The sequence below is a fragment of the Chamaea fasciata genome, unplaced genomic scaffold, assembly GCF_029207755.1.
Source record: "Chamaea fasciata isolate MVZ Bird 193981 ecotype frontalis unplaced genomic scaffold, bChaFas1.0.hap1 SCAF_8, whole genome shotgun sequence".
Lineage (NCBI taxonomy): Eukaryota > Metazoa > Chordata > Aves > Passeriformes > Sylviidae > Chamaea > Chamaea fasciata.
Genome location: NW_027094093.1, coordinates 8929961 through 8949832, shown reverse-complemented (window position 1 = coordinate 8949832; position 19872 = coordinate 8929961). Strand labels below are relative to the sequence as shown.

The window sequence follows — 19872 nt, the reverse complement described above, 5'->3', positions numbered from 1 at the left end:
AAAACTGCATTTTCGCGAGAATGTGACTAAGAACTGCAGCTAGTTCAGTGACAAGGAGAATGTTTTCCAAAATATATTGCCAACAAACGTGCGTGAGTTTTTGTCACTGTGAGCAACGATTTATTTCCAGAGACTTAATGCAGCACCAAAGCACACGGGGCACATTTCTCTTTTGATGAAAGGAGAACTGCTTTGTTTCCAGCCAGAGCAGCAGGACTTTGTACAAGGGCATATAGTGACAGGACAAGGGGTAGGGGCTTCAGACTGACAGAGGGCAGGTTTAGGTTAGATAGCAGGAAGAAATTCTTCCCTGTGGGGGTGCTGAGGCCCTGGCACAGGTTGCCCACAGAAGCTGTGGCTGTCCCATCCCTGGAAGTGTTCAAGACCAGGCTGGATGGGGCTCCAGTGAAAGGTGTCCCTGCCCATGGCAGGGGTTTAGGAACTAGGTGATATTTAACTTCCCTTTCAATCAAAACCGTTCCAAGATCTCTTAAGCCTTCCAGCCCAAATCACAGGTTTTAGGCTTAAGACAGAAAAGATTAATACAGGTCTGGATTTTTTAATCAGCTACAGCAGCCCCCCACACCACGTTCTCCTTCTAGCAGGTACCTTGCCAGCATAATGCTGAATCCTGAAGCAGCTGTGAGGCAAGGAGGTGTCGTTGAGGAAGCGGGAGCACTTGCTCAGCCTGCTCTCAAAGTGCTGGTGAGTGGCGCAGACCTGGTTCAGTTTTTCTAAAAAGGTGTCATCAGTAACAGTTCCTGGTCTCAGGCATTCTTCATCCAGCATGGCCAGGATTCCAGTTTGGTTCTGAGGTTTCAAAACAAGAGCTTTAGTACTTGTTTCCATCACAGCACAAAAAGGAGACCATTCACCTGTTTGAATTCTGCTACCAAGAAAAACTTTGAGCCACCTCAAAGTTTGGCTCTTTTTATCGCATGGCCATTTCCAACTGAGTTTTAGCACTTGCATTTTTGAAAAACTTTTTATAAAATCTGAATCCTGAAATTCATGTTGAAACTTTGTGTCATTTACTCAGACTGTAGCCACTCCAACTCCTGAAAGCAACCAGGTTATGGTAAAACCCCCATGTATTTTATATTAAAGGTTAAAAACTTTTCTGATTGTTAAGGAATTTTATCTTTCTTGCATTGGAAGTCTCCTCAGTATATACAAGTACTTTGAGTACCTCAAACATTCAGTAACATGTAATTGAGTTTTCTAGTTTCCATATAAAAAGAATTGTTAATTACAATGCTGATATTGAAAACAGCCCTAAATGTAAATATTTAAGAGCTGTTTGATTTTTTTGTGTGTAGGTACTGCTGAATATTTCTACTAAAGTAACAGAGCTTATAAAAAAAAACCCTTTTTAGTAAAATAAACTTCTACTACACAAAGTAAGATGAATAATACAATGAATGGCATGTTTCACAAAATTTAGTGCATGAGGAGGCATACAGACGTCACAGCTAAATTAAATCCATGCATTAAAAATTATCCAGAGAGATTCTTGAATACAACTTACATTTTCTATTAGGTCACAAATGATAGCATTATTGAAATATTCAATATGAGTCCATTCAATCCCCTACAAGAAAATATAAATAAATGTATTAATAGAAAAACAATGGAGGGAGCTTTTCCTCTAGGCAATTAAAATGATATTCCAATTTACCATAGTACTACTTTCACATTTAATTCTTCAAGCTTACCAACAATTCATTTATTAAGGGAAAAAAAAAATTGCAATCATATACTCCTAACATTATCTGGGCAAAATGAGTGTCCTTGAGCGGCTGCCAAAGCCTCTCTCCATTCCTTTCCCCCACCCATGTCAGCTTCCCATGCACTCCCTGGCACCAGGCCAGGCTCCTCCCGTGCTGCCCACGCTCCCACTGGCCAGAAGAAAATCAGCCCATGTCCCTGCAAGCTCCTGAGATCAAAATTTTTAAGTTCTTTGTTGTTGGGATTTTTTTTTTAATGGGAGGAAGAAAGAGGGCTAAATTTAGATAAGGCCATTTGAAAAATCCAGAGTGTGACTGTTGTTCAGATGTTCTTAATATCTCCATTTTTTTTTGATCAGTGATAAAATTTCCAGGATGAGATGCCAATGCATCACAAGGTAGCACTGGTTGGGCAAAGGACTGAAAGAAGGAAAATATTAATTTCATTCTTAATTTGCGCTCTGTGATATATCTCACAGTTTACTTTTCTCAGAGCATTTGAAATATCATTCAAGAACCAAATTGCAGTAATGATGGTTCACCACTGAATGCAAGATTAAAAAGAGATGCCAAAATTTCATGTTATCCTCAGGATCATAAGGCAGGAACTTTATGTAATTTAAAAAAATGTTTATACAGCAAAATGGTATCATCCAGTTTGAGTACAGACTGTGTGCCAGTTTTTACAGCTGGCAGCTGGTATTTTGTCTGAGTGCTGTGTATCATGTGGAGCACTGCTAAAACCTATTAAAACTTTAGCTTGATGTTCACTCACAGAATAACATCAAACACCAGAGGCTGGGCTCCACAGGACATCTTAAATTTATCCATAAAGCTCACAAGGCTCCCCCTTCAATACATATCTGAAAGAACACTAGAACCAAAACTCCATTTGCAGTTTCTTTCATGTTGCGTGTTATTATTTTAGCCACTCAATTCCCTTTCAGGAAGGACTGGCTGTGGCTGTTCTTGGTGTGCATCCCAATTATATTGCTGTATAATCCAAAACACAGGCTGCAGGATAATGGTACTAACACCAGAAAGCGATATTAGTGTCCTAACAAATCAATTAGCCCTTGCTCAGAACTGCCAGTCATTGTTGCCAATGAATGAATCAGAGTTGGGTCTGGATTTTACCTGGAGAACTCATAATGTGAAACAAATGCCAAACCAACATTTTTTGCTTAGTGACCACACAGCCCCACACAAACATGCTCTATGTCAGTCCTGTGGTCAAAAAGTGCCTCTGTTGCCTGAAAAATGGTTCCAGCCTATATATCTTTACAGGGACAATAGGAGGAGGATAAGGAAAGGTCCATTCAAACAATACCTCTCGGATGTATTCCTCCTGCTCTTCTTTGAGGGTAAGTTCAATGAAGATCTGCTGCAACTTCTCATTACAGTAGTTGATAATGAATTGCTCAAAGCTGTTGTCCTGTCAGATGAAACATGTTTGAGTTTGCTTTGTGTAAACAGCCTGGAACCCAGCTGGAGTGAGTTACTGCAGCAGCTGCAGGTCAACAAGCCGCTGTATTAACTGCTCCTTCCAGTTTTGTGATGTGATGGTTGGAGTAATATTTGATTGAGATCACGATTAGTTTAGAAATTTTAGACCAAATCCTTCCCTGAGGCTTTGTCCATTGGAAGGGACAAAAACCTCTGTAGGTTTTATCCATGATGCCTTCACACTGATTCCTTCTAACAAGTCATAAGGACACCTGTGGTGTCAGGGAATAAACAACCAAAGTTTTGCCTGCACTAATCTGTCCCCATATGTAAATTGTAGTCTCCTGCAGGGTCTGATAAATAAAATCATGACAGTAGCATTAGCTCTTTCCCACTCAGCAGCCAATAAAGTATCCCATTTCCCTACAGAGCAAGGCTCAAGCTGCATTTCCACTTGCAGCTGAGCCTGGGTTAAGAGATTATTGGCTCCAGAGGTCAACCCACCTCCTCTCTGCCAACAAACTGCCCCTTGAAATGATGGGAAACAAAAGAGCTTCATTGACTAAAATTCCTCTAGCAGGTTAATTCATCTAAAACTGGGTTAGGGAGCAAGCAGATGTGTGACCCTTTGCAGAAGGGACCAGGGAGTGGAGCAGACCCTGGCAGGAGGGGTGGGCACAGGGAGGAGGCTCGGTGACTGCCCCATCACAGGCTGTGACATGACACGACATTTTTAAACTACCAAATAATCTGCTATACAATACCTGTGAAGCTTAAATTATGCTGACAAAATTTTTATCACTGAAGGCAAGTGCAATCATTTGAATCTTTGAATTAAGGATCTGGTTGCTAAATGAGATTAAGAACACACAAGCAGATTAGAAAATACTGAGGTAGCAGAGATTACTTTTATCATTTTAGTTTTAAATGAAGCAAAATCATAGCTGATCACCAAAATTCCTCAGCCACAAATGCTGCCCCTCTCACCAACTGCAATTATCACTCAGAGATTGCAAAACTTGCATAGCTCTAGATGAGAGAGTTAAAATTTGGCATGCAGCAAAATCAGCACTGCAAACAAGGCATACTTACTGCATTCTGTTGAAAAAGAAATTACATAAACTGCAGTCAGTTTTTATTCTACTTCCATAACAATACAGAATATATCTATTAGCATTTATTTAGCATACCAACTAGATCAATCTTTGCATCACTGAAAATGCAAAGTACTACATGAATGTTATGTGTCAAATCTTCATAGATGAGTCTATCTTTAAGTACTGTCTAAATATTATCAAATAAACCAAGAGGTTGAGACATATCAGAGCCTAACACAGAACAGCATTCTTGCACTGCCCTGTCTCTAAATCACCAGGTAATTTTTGCCTCTAAAAGCCACATTTATACTCTTAGGCATACAAATCTCTGCAACAGGAGAGGAGAATGTGGATGGGAATAGAGAATACTGGAGGAAGAATGAGTATAAGTTTACTTGACACATTCAGATAAGGCCATCACTTCACATATATTGAGTATGCAGTAAAAGGACCCCAACTGTCACATCACCCAGACAAAGAGAAAGGGTAAAACACACTCTGCATCCCCCTGCCAGGCACATGCCACACAACTCAGAGGGTCTGCTTCTTCAAAAGACCAGGTTATTCTTATTAAAAGGGCTTCAGGACTATTCACTCACAAACTATACAGGCTTGGTCATCAAGAGAGGATGGAAACTGAACAGAAGATCCAGCTAAACCATCTAACTGAAAGGTCATTAACAATACATTAAAGTAATTGCTAGATGTTTTCCTGATTTGCTGTGTATCTGTAATATTTATGGCTTGCCAAAAAGAAAAAAAAAAACCAAAAAGGCAAACCAAAATCCACAGAGTTCTCCACAAATCGCTCACTTTGAGCTATGAAATTCTATTTGACATTGCCAAGCCACTGAAAATTGCTATTCCAGGAAAAAGTTATTGAAGAGCAGCAGCAATGTTGTTCTTTATGAATAACACAGAGCAAAAGGCCAAGACAGTTAATTATGGCAAAGAAAATAAGAAAAAAGGTTTGAAATTACTGAAAATCTCAAAACACTTAACTCTGAGCAGACCAAAAGACATTTGGTAAATTAAATACACTCAGAAAAGGTTTTTAAAAACCCTGTATGAAAAAAACCAATTAGAGTGTTTATCTCTAAGCAATTCTAAGGAAGGCAACAGAGGTTGTGCATTTATTCTCCCTTAATGAACATCTCTGATTTTTAATTATGTGAGGGCTCCACAAAGCATATACAAACATTCACAGGTGAGTTGTCCCCCCCCAATATTTTAACGAAGGTCTTATAGAAATGAACACAACAGAATTAGAAGAGATCTAAAGGACTTCTGATTTTTATTCTTTTTAAAGGCAGTAGAGAATAACCCGTATCAGTGACAGCACATCACAAAACCCACTCAGGACACGGGCTGGAGGGACCCAGCCACCAGAGACTATTTGCTCCTTAAGTTGACCACTTGTATTAAGTGACAGAAAGGGGTCTGACCAACACAGAAGGAGAGCAGTCACACCCAAAATTCGAGGAAGAGCTATCAAATATTCTTAGGAAATTTTAAAGGGGGAAAAAAATAAAAATTAAGACCATATATTCCCAAGGTGTCAGCTTCTCTTCCAGGCTGTAATTCTGCTACTTTTAATGTCGAGGGCATCACTTCAAACCCTGCATTTTAATAGCAGCTTTATAACTATGCCTTTGGAAGCATTGTGGAATACAAAATAAAACCTTCAGGGAATGTAAAACCACACAGTCTCTCAAATTAAATAAAGGTGCTGGGAAAACAAAATGTCACCTGAGACAGGCTTAAAGTCATGTTGAATTTATAGATACAGCTCAACCAACCCCCCTCAGCTTATCCTCTGAATCTTTTATCAGATGCAACACTAAATTTAGAGGAGTAGAAAAATTCACTGACAAAATCAAAGCCTACTTCACCACAGTTCTCACTTCTCAAATAATGGTGTCTTGCTCATACAGCTTCATTCTTTATCAACCTTCATGGTTGCTATTTCATGAATAGCAAGTTTTGAACTCTAAAAAAAAATTCTTCTCCATGCCAAAATAAAGTGATTATATAAACTAGCAATAAAGTTCTATCTGTGAGCCACAGCTATTACATACAGGTGCTTGAAAAGTCCTACAGAAAATGTTCTTTTGTCCTTAATATTTTACCTAACTTCTTCAAAAGATTCCACTCATGCACCGTGGAATCATCTGAAAAAAAACATATACGGTTTGTTGCTGACTTTATACATTTTTATACCAGTAAAATACCAATGTGAAACAGATAAAAATATTTTGGGGAAAAACAAAAAAGGGGGGGGGGGCATAAAAATCTCTGAACTGGTTTCAGGCAGAAATATCTCCATTAGATTTATGAATGAAAAATATCTAAAACAAGGCATTTTCCTATCAACATTAGATACTTTCTAACTGTCTCTCTCCTCACACAGAATTCAAATTCACTTTTGAGTATCCAGTTCCCAAAATTTCCAAAGAGGATAAGGTAGCTAAGATACCTGCTTAAAACTGAAAATTTGGTAGCTTTCCATTAGGCAGGAATAAATTATTAACTTCTACCTGCCTAATAAAGCCTAACTTTAAGTGTTCCATTTTTTGTGTCCTCTCCACTGTTTTCCTCAAATTAAGCAGATGATGTTGATCTAAACCTATGGACTCAGGTATATCACACCTCGGTGTCACACCTTTGTAGATGTTTCTCAGTGTCCTCTTCCTTCTTAATCTTTCAGCACACCATTCTTGTTCAGAGAGAATTCAAAAATCTACACATTGCTCAGTCTGCAACCACACTGACAAAAAGGTGTCCAGCAACATTTTTTCAAATCCATTAGGTGAGCACATACAGCTAAAATAATACAGGAGATGTATTTAAAGGAAAAGCATGTTTTAAAAGAAAACCCAAAACACTTCAAGTCAGGAGACTGTTGAAATCAATAGGACTGATGTCATTAAAATGAACTTTTACATCAATGTGAGAAGGGAAAAAGACATACAGAGTCTGATACTTCTAAACAAACTCTACTGATACTCTATCACAAACAGCCCCAGATAGTAAGTTTGAGGTTTTTTTTATATATATCAACACAGCTCCAGGCATCAGAAGTCTCTGACTGCCTCCTAACATAAGCAGGTGACCTCAAGTAGTTCCATCAGGCCCCTGGAGAAAAAGCCAGATGGCAAAAGTAATGATGATAAAAGACCAACATACTCACTTCACTGAGATGAATGGTGGAATGAAGAGTGAAATCAACCAGCAAATTCAATTTACATGCTACTGTGATGTCTGGGGATAGGGGTTTTATGTATGACCACACAAGCATACGAGTTTATGAGATGAAACTAAGGAATATAAATACTAGGAAGTTAAAATCAGCAAAATTGGAAAATTGCATTTAAAGAAAATGAAAAAAGATACTATTTTAATCTCAGAAAGCAATGACCCAGTTATAACGTGACTCAGTTATAATAATTTTTCAAATTTTTTTGCAAATTTAGTAACAGCATGTTATCAATATTTATCCCTTTCTTTTCTGTTTACATATAGAAACATTTGAGCAATCAAGCTTACTTCCTGTACACTAGACTGCTCTGGGCTTTTGTGTAAATATCTCTATAGGCAAAGAACCAGAGAGGCACATCTTTCAATTACAAATATTCCACTATATGCAATCAAACCATGTTTCAGTGTATCTCATGGAAGCAAGAAAGATCTGTGTCGAAGCTTTGGGGATTGTCCATTTCCATATTTGTGTAGCTCAACCAACTTCAGCCCTGTTTGTGTGCCAGGCAGAGCACCAGGCACTCTGAAATCCATCTTGCTCCCAGCTGTGCTGTCCAGCCACACAGGTCTGAGCCAAATTTGGACTTAAAAGGGCGAGAAACTACAGTGAATCCAGTGCAGGCGTGATTCCTGGGAAAACCCAGGTGCCATCACTTCAACAAACTCAACCTGATAAATTACAGTCCTGGAACAACAGGAATTACAAACAGGCAAGAACCTACTGCATAATCAGAACCACTCCTCTGCTAAGACAGAAATAGCTGCTGTAGGGCAAAACATTATTCTCACAACCTGAAGTAGAACATTTGTGTATTTTTGCTCCAGCATTTCAAGCATTTCCTCTGTTGCAAACAGCCAGCCAATGGGATTTACTTCATGAAATTGCATGTTGCAAAATAAGCCTCTCTAAATACCTATGTTATAAGGCAATTAATTAAATGGTGGTTAACTTCCTGGGATGCACCTCGGCTTTGAGCATCCCATCTCTTAAGGAAATTGTTGCTTTAACAGTATTTTAAAATCTCCCTGGCACCTAGGAGTCCAACCAAGGGTCCTCTCTGTAAAGCTCCTCTCTCACGTAACACTTGCCAGCAGAGGTATAGTTGATCAATTATAGATTAAAAATTCAGTTCTCCTCTTTCCCACTAGACTGGGGTTTGCCAGAAGAAGCAGAGAGCTGGGTACACACATTTTGGCACTGCTGCTTGCCAGTATATGATAAACTTCTGGGGATCAGCCAAGGGTTGAGCAGTTTCAAAAAGGAAATCTGTTGCAAGGTAGACAGCCTAGAAAAAGCAGCTGAAAATTTTGGTTTGAAGATTAGAGCAAATAACAAAACAGATATCCATGGATGAGTTAAAGCCAAAGTCAAGGCATGAAGAAAGGGTTCCCAGATTCTTAAGAAAAAAAATGAAAAAATAAAAGGAAGATAAAATAAGATCCTGATAAGTCAATTTCCTCCTTAGAATTTTTTTGTTGTTGTTTAACATGTCATCCTGCTAGCAAATAATTGGACCCTTCTCCTGTAAAATAATCCTATGGGGTGTGGGGGGAAGACCCTGGCCCAGGAACAATCTCAGAGCTCAGTGTGCTCTGAAACTGTAATGTCCTTTGTGCAATCAACAAGATAGAAGAAGGCAAAGCAACCAGTCAGCAGCAGCTGGACCAAGGTGTTGTACAGGTTTGTGGTGAAGGTGGAAATATCTCCCCTATTTTTTCATGCCTTAAACACCTCAGAAAGACATTTTCAATGATTACTGCTCCTTATTTGGTTACCTCCCTCTAAAAGCAATTAACACAACTATGAACTTGTTAATATGAAGAAAATGCATTCTTCATATTTCTAACACATTCCCTCAACAGAGATAGTGTCATTTTATCATTGTCCAGATGACAGCTTACATAGTACGTGCACCATGACCAAGCTTCTTTCTGTCACCTCAAGGGACTTCTATGCACAAGAAACAAGCTAATTGCCTTTAATAAATGGAAGTGCTACCAAAATGCATCATAGACTGTGAGAAATGGACCTCGTTTTACTACTGGGTGGCTTGTTTGACTGGTTTACCAGTGATATTTTTATTTACTGGAGGGTTTTACACAGAATGTGGTGGATTCTGCCATGTCTTTACATGTTCTTGTGTACAAGAACTTGTGTACTTTGCTTTTGTGGAGCAAAAGGAGTTGGGCGCATGCTGTCCCCAAAGACAAGGCAGTCACATCCCCTCTGGCCAACCAAATGGAACCAGTCCCTCTCTGCAGCTTTATCACCAGTGCAACCCAGTTTCTCGTCAGGCTAAAATACGTGGAACAGACTGCTCCACCAAAGGACTGAGCAGAAAGTACTCACATCCTCACACTGTCTTCTCAAGGCCTGGCAAATTTCAACAATAAGCCTGGTTTGGCAGTGTTAACTTCCATAAAACTGCACTCCAAATCATTAAATTCATCATATGGACCAGCTGCAGAGCGGCGCCTGAATATTCAGAATAAAGCCTTTAAGCCAACTAGCACAGACAGACATTTCTATCTCTGAAGGGCTGGGCAGGATGAAATACACACACTTGCTCCATGACATTCATTTCTACATACCCTACTTCTTGTCTCACCAGGAAATGTACACAACAGGAAACTCAACACCCAGAGCAAATGGAGAGGGCCTTCTGCTCATCTTTGCTGAGTCCTGCCAGGACCCCATCATCTGCCTCCTGCAGCCTACACTGCTTGATCACAAACCCCGCCCTTCCAGGACCCCGCCCCAACATCCTGCAGAGATGCAGAAACGGCTTTCTGCCCAAAAATACACAACCAAACATGGAATAAAACGGGAACAGCCCCAAACCTACCCCAGGAAGCCTGGAATCAAGCTGGTTCTAAAACTCCTGGTGCCACCAACCACCATGATCATCCCTACCCCATCTCAAATCACAGTCTGGACTGCACGCTGACCACGCACGCAGCCGCTCAAAAATGTGGATAAACATACTTGGAGCAATTAGTGTCAGGCTTCAGGCCACTGCCCAAACTCCAGCAGCACAGTTACACAAGCAGCCCAGCCCTCCAGCCTGCATTTCCACGCTAATCCTAGTCCCTAAATCCTTGCCTACAGACAATTCACACAGAGCCACCCAAAATTTCAGCATTTCGCTTTGCAAACGTTCAGTCCCAGCATTTGGCTTACCACAAAAGGCACGGCAGGATTCAAAAATAAACACAGCTTTACAGCACCTATTTTGTGGATTGTGTAGCCAAGCTTGCTGCTGACATCTGCCAAACCCACAGAGGCTGAGGATTATTGATAGATTTAAATTCCCTAATCTGAATTTTTAGACAGCCAAGTCCTTATATCTACTTTCTTGGATGGCTTTTGTGTTTGTCTGAAAAACGGGGTTTGTGTTTGATTAATATACTAGCAAAACCCAAATCCCAAAGAGTATATGCCAGCAGTATCAATACTCCTGTTATCTTTTCTCTGTTAATTTCCAAGAAACCTCCAGCTACCCTTGTAAATTAACTTCAGCATAAATTGCAGAAAATTGCAGAAACCACAGTGAACAGTAAATAAATTAATCTTTGAAAAATAAATGAAAAAAATCTCATTTAAAAGCTTCAATTTACATATATTAGAAAAAGACTGCTATTGTCATCAAGAAGGTGAAGTCTAGGATTTTTCAGAATGGTAAATATGGATTTCCTTATTCACTCTTCTTGTACAAGGAATTGTAGGATGATCCAAAGAATCATCCTGAACAGAAAAAAAAAGCCTGAAAAATATTGTGCGCTGCCTATTCGGAAGCAAAACAAAAACCTCAAAAACAAAGGAGAGAAAGAATTTAAGATGTAAAAATCACCCTTCAGTAAACACATTCCTTGCTCTACCATTACTCCAATGGTATTGAGCTTCCTGTGTCAATATTTTGCATTTATTTAAAACACTCCTGCTACACCTCCTGTGGGTTTTGATACGTTCTGTCTCAAGGGTATAAGGCCACCTCAGAGCAAAGACCATGCACTAATGATAAACTCACCTGATTCCTGAGTAGAAACATGATTACTGTAGGCCTTTCCACCCTCAGCACATCAAACAGCTTGCACATTTAAAAGGCACAAATTTAGAGATGAAGCCTTTCAAGTGCATTTTTGCCAACAAGCATTTTTTGTAGAGCTGACATTAGCTTTAAATTTCAGGATTTACAAATGTACCACACAGCAAAACACTTCAAAATTCCACTGTATTTGTTATGCTATAAATCTTAAGATATTATTAAATTTCCCTTGACTTATGCAGCTGCATAGTGTCAAAATTTTATTTTTTGATTAGTTGCTTTAATATAATTAAATTTAAACAAGAATTTAATTATTTCGGTGATGCTGAACCAAGCTGCTTGGCTACTATTCTCACCATAGGTCTTAACTCATGAGAGAGAGTCACATCTTGTATCAATGTACTGATGAATTTGATCCTCAAGTCACAAGGGCAAAACCTTCCCCACCTTTTCCAGGAAAAACCAACACTTGGCATTTAAAACACAGGGTAGTTATTGTTCACTCCTTTATAAAGTTATAAAAATAACTTTATTTTAAAACTTTTGAGTTTGCAGCTTTTCAGAAAGCTACTCTGTAATTTAGTATGACAGGTAAGTGAAAAGAGCCCTGGTTTGGTTTTTTTTTTTCATTTTTCTCCTGCACTCAGCCACTTACTTATGACCTTCTAAGAGGCTGAATGTAGAAAAGACGAAAATTACACAAAATTACACGAGGCGAGAAACAGCCTTGTCTCTGGAACACCATCCCACAAACACAGTCCTCCAGCTGGCTCGTGCTGGTGCAAGCTTCTGTCTCCCACTCCCTGTGCATGTCTAACCTAACCAAACTCAAGGGAGCTAGAAAAAACAAGTCCTGCCTTGAGGATGCCAGCAGCACCATTCCAGTGCCAGCTTCCTAAAAGCTACTGCAAGGACCAGCTCTCGAGAGATCTGGCACCAAGATCCCCGTGCAGTCACCTGAAATACCTTATGATATTTTCATAAATATGCTCCTGTGTTCAACGCAAACACAACCCCACTCAGCAAGCCCTCGGGGCAGCTCTCAGCTTTCCTCTTCCTCTTCACAGGGGTACTCTGATTTGCACACAGTTGGATGTTTTGCTTCTGAAATGAAACTTACACCACCCTCATATGAACAATTACTCTTTTCTGGATTATTGCCATTTTCCAAACAGCTTAAACACCCTCCCTAGATTTCTAAGAGGGTAGTAGGGAAGTCGGTCAGGATTGCATGTTTCCTACTGATTTTTTTTTTCTCCTCAGATGAATTTCTAGTTTAAACACATACAGATTCCAACCAAGATCTATAAATCTCTTAACAAAAACTGTCAGAACAAGATTTATGAAAATGCCCTGTCCCTGGTGCTCTCTAACCCAATTAAAAACTCCTCATTGATTGTTTTGTTTCAGAATACCACCAGTCTAAAAATACTGCTGTAAACAAACAGCAGTGAGCCACAGATCTTTAGCTAGGAATAGGTACAGAGTATTTATCTAAGTGAACTGAGATGAAATGCACTATAAGTCCTTGTTTAATTTTGACAGGAAGAAAAAGTACAGTCTTCATTGGGTGGTTGGGTTTTTACCCTCTCAGGATACACAGCTTGTTCAGAGACATCCAGAAAACGCCTCAGGGCAGAAATGACAGTGCCAGAGTTTCTCCTATGCTCAGAATGTATGTCACAACAAAATATATTTAGTTTTTCCATCATAAATGTTTATTTGTGTAAAAACACATGTTTGACTTTCATAATTTTTTGTTAATTTGCCAGACACGTTAAGGCATGTCTCTTTGGCTTACTTTTCTGGTGTTTTTCGGTTGTTTTTTTTTGGTCAGGCATGACACACTCGAGTCAAATTACATATACTCTGATCATGAATTCATGAACAACTCTGTTAAGCTTTAATAACAGCTCTCTCACTAAATGGTTACCATTATAAAGGTCTTACCTCAAAAATTTCAAAGCCATAGATGTCCAGCACCCCCATTACCTTCTTTCTCACTTTTGTTTGTGCCTTAAACAAAATTAAATATTGAATCAGTCATCTGTACATAGCATTACTTGGGACACGAGAAAATGAATGTATCTCATAAGTAGGCTGTCAAATACTGTAGAAGTAAAATGTTAAGCATGGTTTCCCAAAATACACTTAATGTGAGTATTTTCATAAGCTTAAGAACAGACCAGAGACCAATTTGTGATATGGCTATTTGTGTGTAACAGTGTACAGCCAGGAGAAATGAAATTTGCAAACAGTTTATTTTTTTAAACAGTTTTACTGTCCACTTTAATTTAAAGGATTTCTATTGATTTTTTTTTTTTTTACAAGCACAAAGCAACAATACCTTAATGCTCTCATTGATCCTGGTAACAAGCCAGGAGAACAGTCGACTGTATAAATTCTTAGCCAGAGCATCACGGGCATAATAAGCCTAAAGAGAAAAAAAAAAAAAAAAAAAAAAAAGAAGAAAAATGTTATAATGTTGGGCAAAGGCAAAATTTTCCTCCTGCTGACATGTCTTGAAGGTGCTATGAACTGAGTGAAACCAGCACAGGGAGCACTGGCTCTGCCTAAGTGGGCACAGGAGCCCTGTCCCCTGGCTGGCTGGACCAGCAGCCAAACCAGGGCACTCCAGCCCCCTTCTTGCCCTTCCAGCTGCTCACAGAATGCTCACATCCTCCATCCTAATCCTAGGCAAAGGGACTGGAACAGCTGCAGCTGGAGAAGCCACATTCCTGCTAGCCTGAGCTGATGAGACACAGGTGGCAACCACCCTGGCTCTGCAGCGTTACAGGGAGATGAATTCACACTGGCAGCAAAGGCTTTCCAGCAGCCTGGGGCATACAGCTCACATGGAATTACAGCAGTTGCCCTAAATGAAAACAGTCTGCCGCAACACTTGAAACATGTGCTTTGTGCAGGACTGCTTGTGTTCTAATTCCCTGCAACATTTGCCTATCCCTTATCTTTTGGAGGTAATTCACACACAAAACCAAAGCATTGAGAAGCCACTGAAGAAAAAACACGCTTCTGCTTGTGATTGATTCAGTGCAGCCTTTTAGTTGCAGTTTTTATTGGGGCAGTTATGATTTAATCACGCAGAATAAAATTGCCATTTAAAATGATTCTTGCCTTTTAAATCAGGACCTCTTCTTACCTGAGCCACATTTAGTGTTGTCGAAACTTTCTCTTGTTTGGCCTCAACCGTTCGGAAGCTGAAAGCTCTCTCCAACACAGACTGGTCTATACCTGTCAACTCGCAGATCTCCTTGAGTTCTAGCAAGAAAAATCCAAGTGTAAATACAATGAAGCCTTCCTCATTCTTGCTTTTTCTTCCCCAAAACTACCAGCTTTTAAGAAGAGTGGTATTTTCCCAAAATGCTCCTCAACAGAAATATTCCCCATTCACACTCTTTCCCCACCATCCTGTCAAGCAAAGTTTTTAAAAATATGCACAGGACAAGGAAACAGAGCTAGTGGTTTTGACAGCACTTCCTATCCATTTATTTTTGAGAAGAAACTTTCCCTCCATTTATAGCAGACTACTTTTCATAATGAAAAGCTTTCAGATGAAAATGAACTTTCAAAATACATCAGCTGCAAAAATATCACCGAATGAATCTGACGCTAAAGGTTGAGATACTGCAAAAGAACAAAAATTCTCCACTGCAGAAAAAACAAGCAGCTACACAAAGGCACAGAACCATTTAACATTTTAGAACAAAGTGCTAATAAAGCGAGAAAAAAAAAGAGAAAATAATGATTTCTGGAATTTCAAACAGAACGATTGAAATGGCACAGAATACAGCCCATGGTTGCCTGAGGGTGAGCTCTGGAAACAATCTAATGTAATTCGTATATAAGGATATTGTATGTCTGCAGAAACAACAAAATTAATAATGACTGCAGACAAATTATTGGCTTTCCTCCCATCACTAATCTCATCTTACCATTTTTATCTTTGATTTTACTTTCATCTAGGCCATTTGCACGAGATTCAGGCTTAAATTCGATATTTCCCAATTTCAGAACGGCTGCCACTACTTCAAAAACCGACTGTGTTTCATGATCCATAAACCCAACAATCTGCATTGCATTCTGGAAAGGGGACAAATAAAATTATGAGATAAAAGCATCTACATTTAAACAGATCACACTTGAAAAATTCAACATGTATCTGCATTAATTACAAATGGTTTATGAACACTTCTGCCACTAGAAGTACATGGTATAATTCCTATGCTAAGATAAGTAAGTTTTTTTAATACACAGGAGGTGTGAAAATGGAGCTGGCATTCAGTCCAGTCCACTTCTAGGGTTCATTCAGTATTTGGGTTTCTGAAACACTGTACTTTTTTTAGCCACTTAATTTAGTTTGTAACCCAACCCAATTTTTCCCAGTCAAATGAACAGGTACTCCTGTCTTCTCAGACCAGCCACTTTTAGAATCCATATCTGCACACACTGGGTAACAAGGTCCTGCATTCATCTTGTCCCTGAGTACAGCCAAGCGAAAACAGGACAGTAAATCCTCTTGAGAATAATCCCAGTTCTCTTTTTCTTTCGACTTGGTCAGCATCACCTGGTCCCTGAGGCTCAGTCACTGATGTGCTAAGCCACTACAAAATATAAGTTTTCCCAGGATCTGACCAAGGCATCTGGGCTTTTTTCCCCCCTTCTTTTGTTTTCTTTTTGTTCGTTTCTTTTTGATTTGGGGGAGTTTTGTTTGTTTGTGTTTTTTATTCTTCTTTTTTTATTTAGTCCTTTTTGTATTCCCATAAGAATACTCCAGAAACTTGACCCTATTTGCTAGTTTTTTCCATGTTTCCTTCTGCAAACATGCTCTATCCCAGCATGAAGAGTGCCAGCACTCTGAAAAGGTGGACCTCCCAGCCCAGCCCTGCATGAACAGACAGACCAAGGGCCATAAGAACCCTACACTGGTGTGGAGTGCACAGCCAGCCCCTGCTCCTTCTTACCCTGACTGTTCTGAAGTTTGAAGCATCATCCACTCCATTCACTCTGGCAGAATCAAGGCCCAGGTAGTTGTATCTGCTGAAGTCCCTCTCCAGCTTGAGTTTGCCTAATAAATCCAATAAAAATATCATTAGTAGTAGCATTCTTGTTAGTAGCAATTTTATCCCAGAATCAGCATTGTCAGGAATAGGCTGTTATTATTGGATTTTCCTCAAGGATCTTTTAATTATTAGCCTTCTGAATAAGAAAGGTTTTCAATTTTGTTTATAATACATTGCTAAGCCAATTCTGACTCAGGTATCTGGATAGTATCAAAGCATATGTGGACTTCAGGTATTACCAATGATACTACCTCCAATAATGCGAAAAATGAATCAATATCACACTTCCCACAAAAGACGATGTGCATGGAATAGCACATTAAATATAAAGAAAGCTCACATCTGAACATGGCACAAGGGCAACACTTACAGAGAAACTCTTCCGATGCACCAGACAGGATCTGATAGAAAATGTGGAAGTTTCTTTCACCCCGTGGCTGCTTAACAACACGAGACTTCTCTAGCAGATCTAAACAAACAAACAAAAATCTCACAGGTCAGGGACAGACTGCTGGAGCAAAACCCTTTAAAATTAATATAACCCTCCATCATTCTCTACTTCATTGCTTTATATCACCATCAGCAAACCAGAAGAAACTATGAACATTATCATAGTATATCATGTATATCCAATATTTCTTTGAGCTAGGGGCAAGCCCAGTGCTGTGGTAAAGGCTGCAGTCTATGAGCTGCAAATAGAATACAAGTCAGGGAGGCAATGTGCTCAAAAGATGTTAACTGGTTTACAGTACCACCACAAAATTAAGACTTGGAGAGGATGACTCTGCGGGTGAAAGTTTGAAGAGAGGCAAAACGTTACCAGGCAAAGCACATGAAAGATCGGTAAATGAAAAGGAGAGACCAAATAAAGAAAGCATTTAAACCGAATAATCTTGCAGCACTTTGTGATCCTCAGGTGTATCACACTATGAAATAATTCCCAGTGGGGCTGACAGAAGCTCCATCCTGACATACTTAAAGTGAAATGGAAAAGCAGTACTTTGAAAAGCATCACTGCACTGATGGAGCAGCTTGACAGGAAGACTGCTCTCAGTGACAGACACATTTCTAAGCCTTGCCCACGAGAGCAGGAATCCAGGCAGGCAGCATAAGCAGACTGACTTGTAACACCTTGCAATCACTTCAGACTCAACATCACATTTACCACAGAGGTGACAATTCAAAGGTTGCTCAGCCTGCACTGCACTGGAAGGCTGTGGTTCACAGCACTCCAGGTCAAGGAAGAGGAATGCAGTAAGAGAACATCTGGGCAGGTATTAGGGTGACCTGCTGGTTTTGTACAAAACTTATGCTTTGTTTTTTCTTTCTCACTAGCACAACTACATTCTTCCAGAGAGCAAACATATAATTCCCATGTGTTTCTCTTAAGCGACATATATTCAGTGACATGGGGATAGAGACATCCAGTGCCTCATTCCAAGAACACAGCAAAGGAGTTCCCCCTGCACCTACCATGGCACACCCCCACATTGCTCTGTGACTGGGGGTTAAGCACTCTCTAAGCCTGTGCAAGCAGAAAACTCCCAAAGGGAACTGTCACTCTGCAGAACATCCACAAAGTGAGATGAGGTTTCACAAAGGTAAGACATGGGAAACACTGAGTTATTATATGGGGTTGTTTAACACTTCCCCTGTGCTGGAATACCTGAGGTGTATTCTACTACACCTTTTCTCAGATTCCCATTCCTGCAGAAACAGAGCCTGCTCAGTTTCAGCAGTCTGGGAAGTCAGAGGTGGCACTCAGGCCAGCAACCCTTGTGCTGCAATCCCCTCACTCCAGTCCCACCACAGAGGAGCAACTGGAGAGCCCTTGGCACAGCAGGGCTTAGCCAGAGGGGGTGGATCTGTCCCGGGGTTCCCTCCATGACCAGAGGAGTGCAATAAATGCATTGCTATTTCTGCTGGCTACAGGTAGTGCCTGCTGCCTGTCCTGCCCACTGTAATTACCTCCCTTCTCATGGAAGAGCAAATAAAGACCCTTCTGAAGGATCTAAAGTAACTTCAACCCACAAAATTGCACAAGTCTTTGGAGTCCTTCCTCCACCTAAACTACAGTGAGTCAGGTTCAAAAATTACTTTCTGCTCCAATAATTAACCAGTGACAACAATGACAAAATTCAGATAGTATTATCAATCTTCTGATTGGCTAATAGTAGGACAGGTTTCAAGTATTTACAGGCTGAGAGAGAGAGGCTGATCCCCCATCCAAGTGTTAATACTTGGGCTGGGAAAGGCAAGGTGAGCAGCAGGCAGTTCAGAGCTGTACTGGCTGTGAAGGTTCTCCAGGCAAGCGTTGGAACAGATCGCAGCCAAATTTAATCTCAAAAAAATAAACAACTTCAGCTCCCACAGTGGCTACACACACTTCAGGAAATGGCTGTATTCTCAAAGGATATCGAAGCAATGTGGCTTGGCTTATTTGGGTTTAAAAATATTCTGCCTATAAATTTACTCAAATGCTGTCATAAAAGCCCAGCTACACATCCTGGCAAAATATTGTATGTGAGCCTTCTAATTACATGCATGCCTTCAGCAGATGAAAAAAACAGGTTCCTGAATGTATGTAAAATTAGTTATGTTTAGGAGGATAATTGTTTTTTTCACCAGTTTATCTTATTTATATATTTTTGGAAGCAACAAAGTTAACCAATTCACAATCAGTTCTCAAAAGTCCTAACATTTCATATTCTGTCAGCCTTCATAATTGAGGAAAAAAGCAGTAACTGTCAGAAAATCAGATATTTTCCTTAACAAAGCAGCTGCTGCCAATTCTTTTTCAAATATGTGTTCACTGGGGTGTTTTTTCCCCCCCCCCTTTTCTTTCTGTTCACATGCAGACTGAAATTAGACTACTAGGACAGATCCAGACCATCTGCCCACTTCTTCAGAAAACTTCTTCCCTCTGTTTGCCCTAATTAGCATTTTAATAAATCGACCACATATCTTTTTCTTAATGCAACCACTGCACTGGCAGTAATTTTTGTGTGAACTCCCACCAGACTGCCAGTTCTGTGGATCAAACCACTCCAAAGAGGAAAGACAAAGCTGCACCTCAGATTGCTGCACGTGGTGATTCTGTCGACAGTGGAATGTGTGGACAGATGGTCCTCATCTATGTGAAGAGCCACAGAACCAAACCCCCCTCCTCAAACTCTCTCTACATTACATTTTGTTACATGGTCTATGTGAATTATGT

General features: G+C 39.9%; 1 protein-coding gene across 8 annotated transcripts in view; it reads right to left on the bottom strand.

Moving 5' to 3' along the window:
- The window catches only part of MYO1B (myosin IB), a 202047-nt gene that overhangs the window by 26520 nt on the left and 155655 nt on the right, over positions 1 to 19872 (bottom strand). For all 8 annotated transcript variants that reach the window (XM_066189592.1, XM_066189589.1, XM_066189588.1 and 5 more), the window contains exons 8-16: positions 17026 to 17124; positions 16557 to 16660; positions 15528 to 15675; positions 14735 to 14853; positions 13922 to 14008; positions 13525 to 13590; positions 3058 to 3162; positions 1529 to 1591; positions 610 to 810 (exon numbers count right to left, since the gene is read on the bottom strand). In XM_066189592.1, coding sequence (XP_066045689.1) covers positions 610 to 810; positions 1529 to 1591; positions 3058 to 3162; positions 13525 to 13590; positions 13922 to 14008; positions 14735 to 14853; positions 15528 to 15675; positions 16557 to 16660; positions 17026 to 17124 — 992 coding nt within the window. The remainder of the gene's footprint in view (positions 1 to 609; positions 811 to 1528; positions 1592 to 3057; positions 3163 to 13524; positions 13591 to 13921; positions 14009 to 14734; positions 14854 to 15527; positions 15676 to 16556; positions 16661 to 17025; positions 17125 to 19872) is intronic.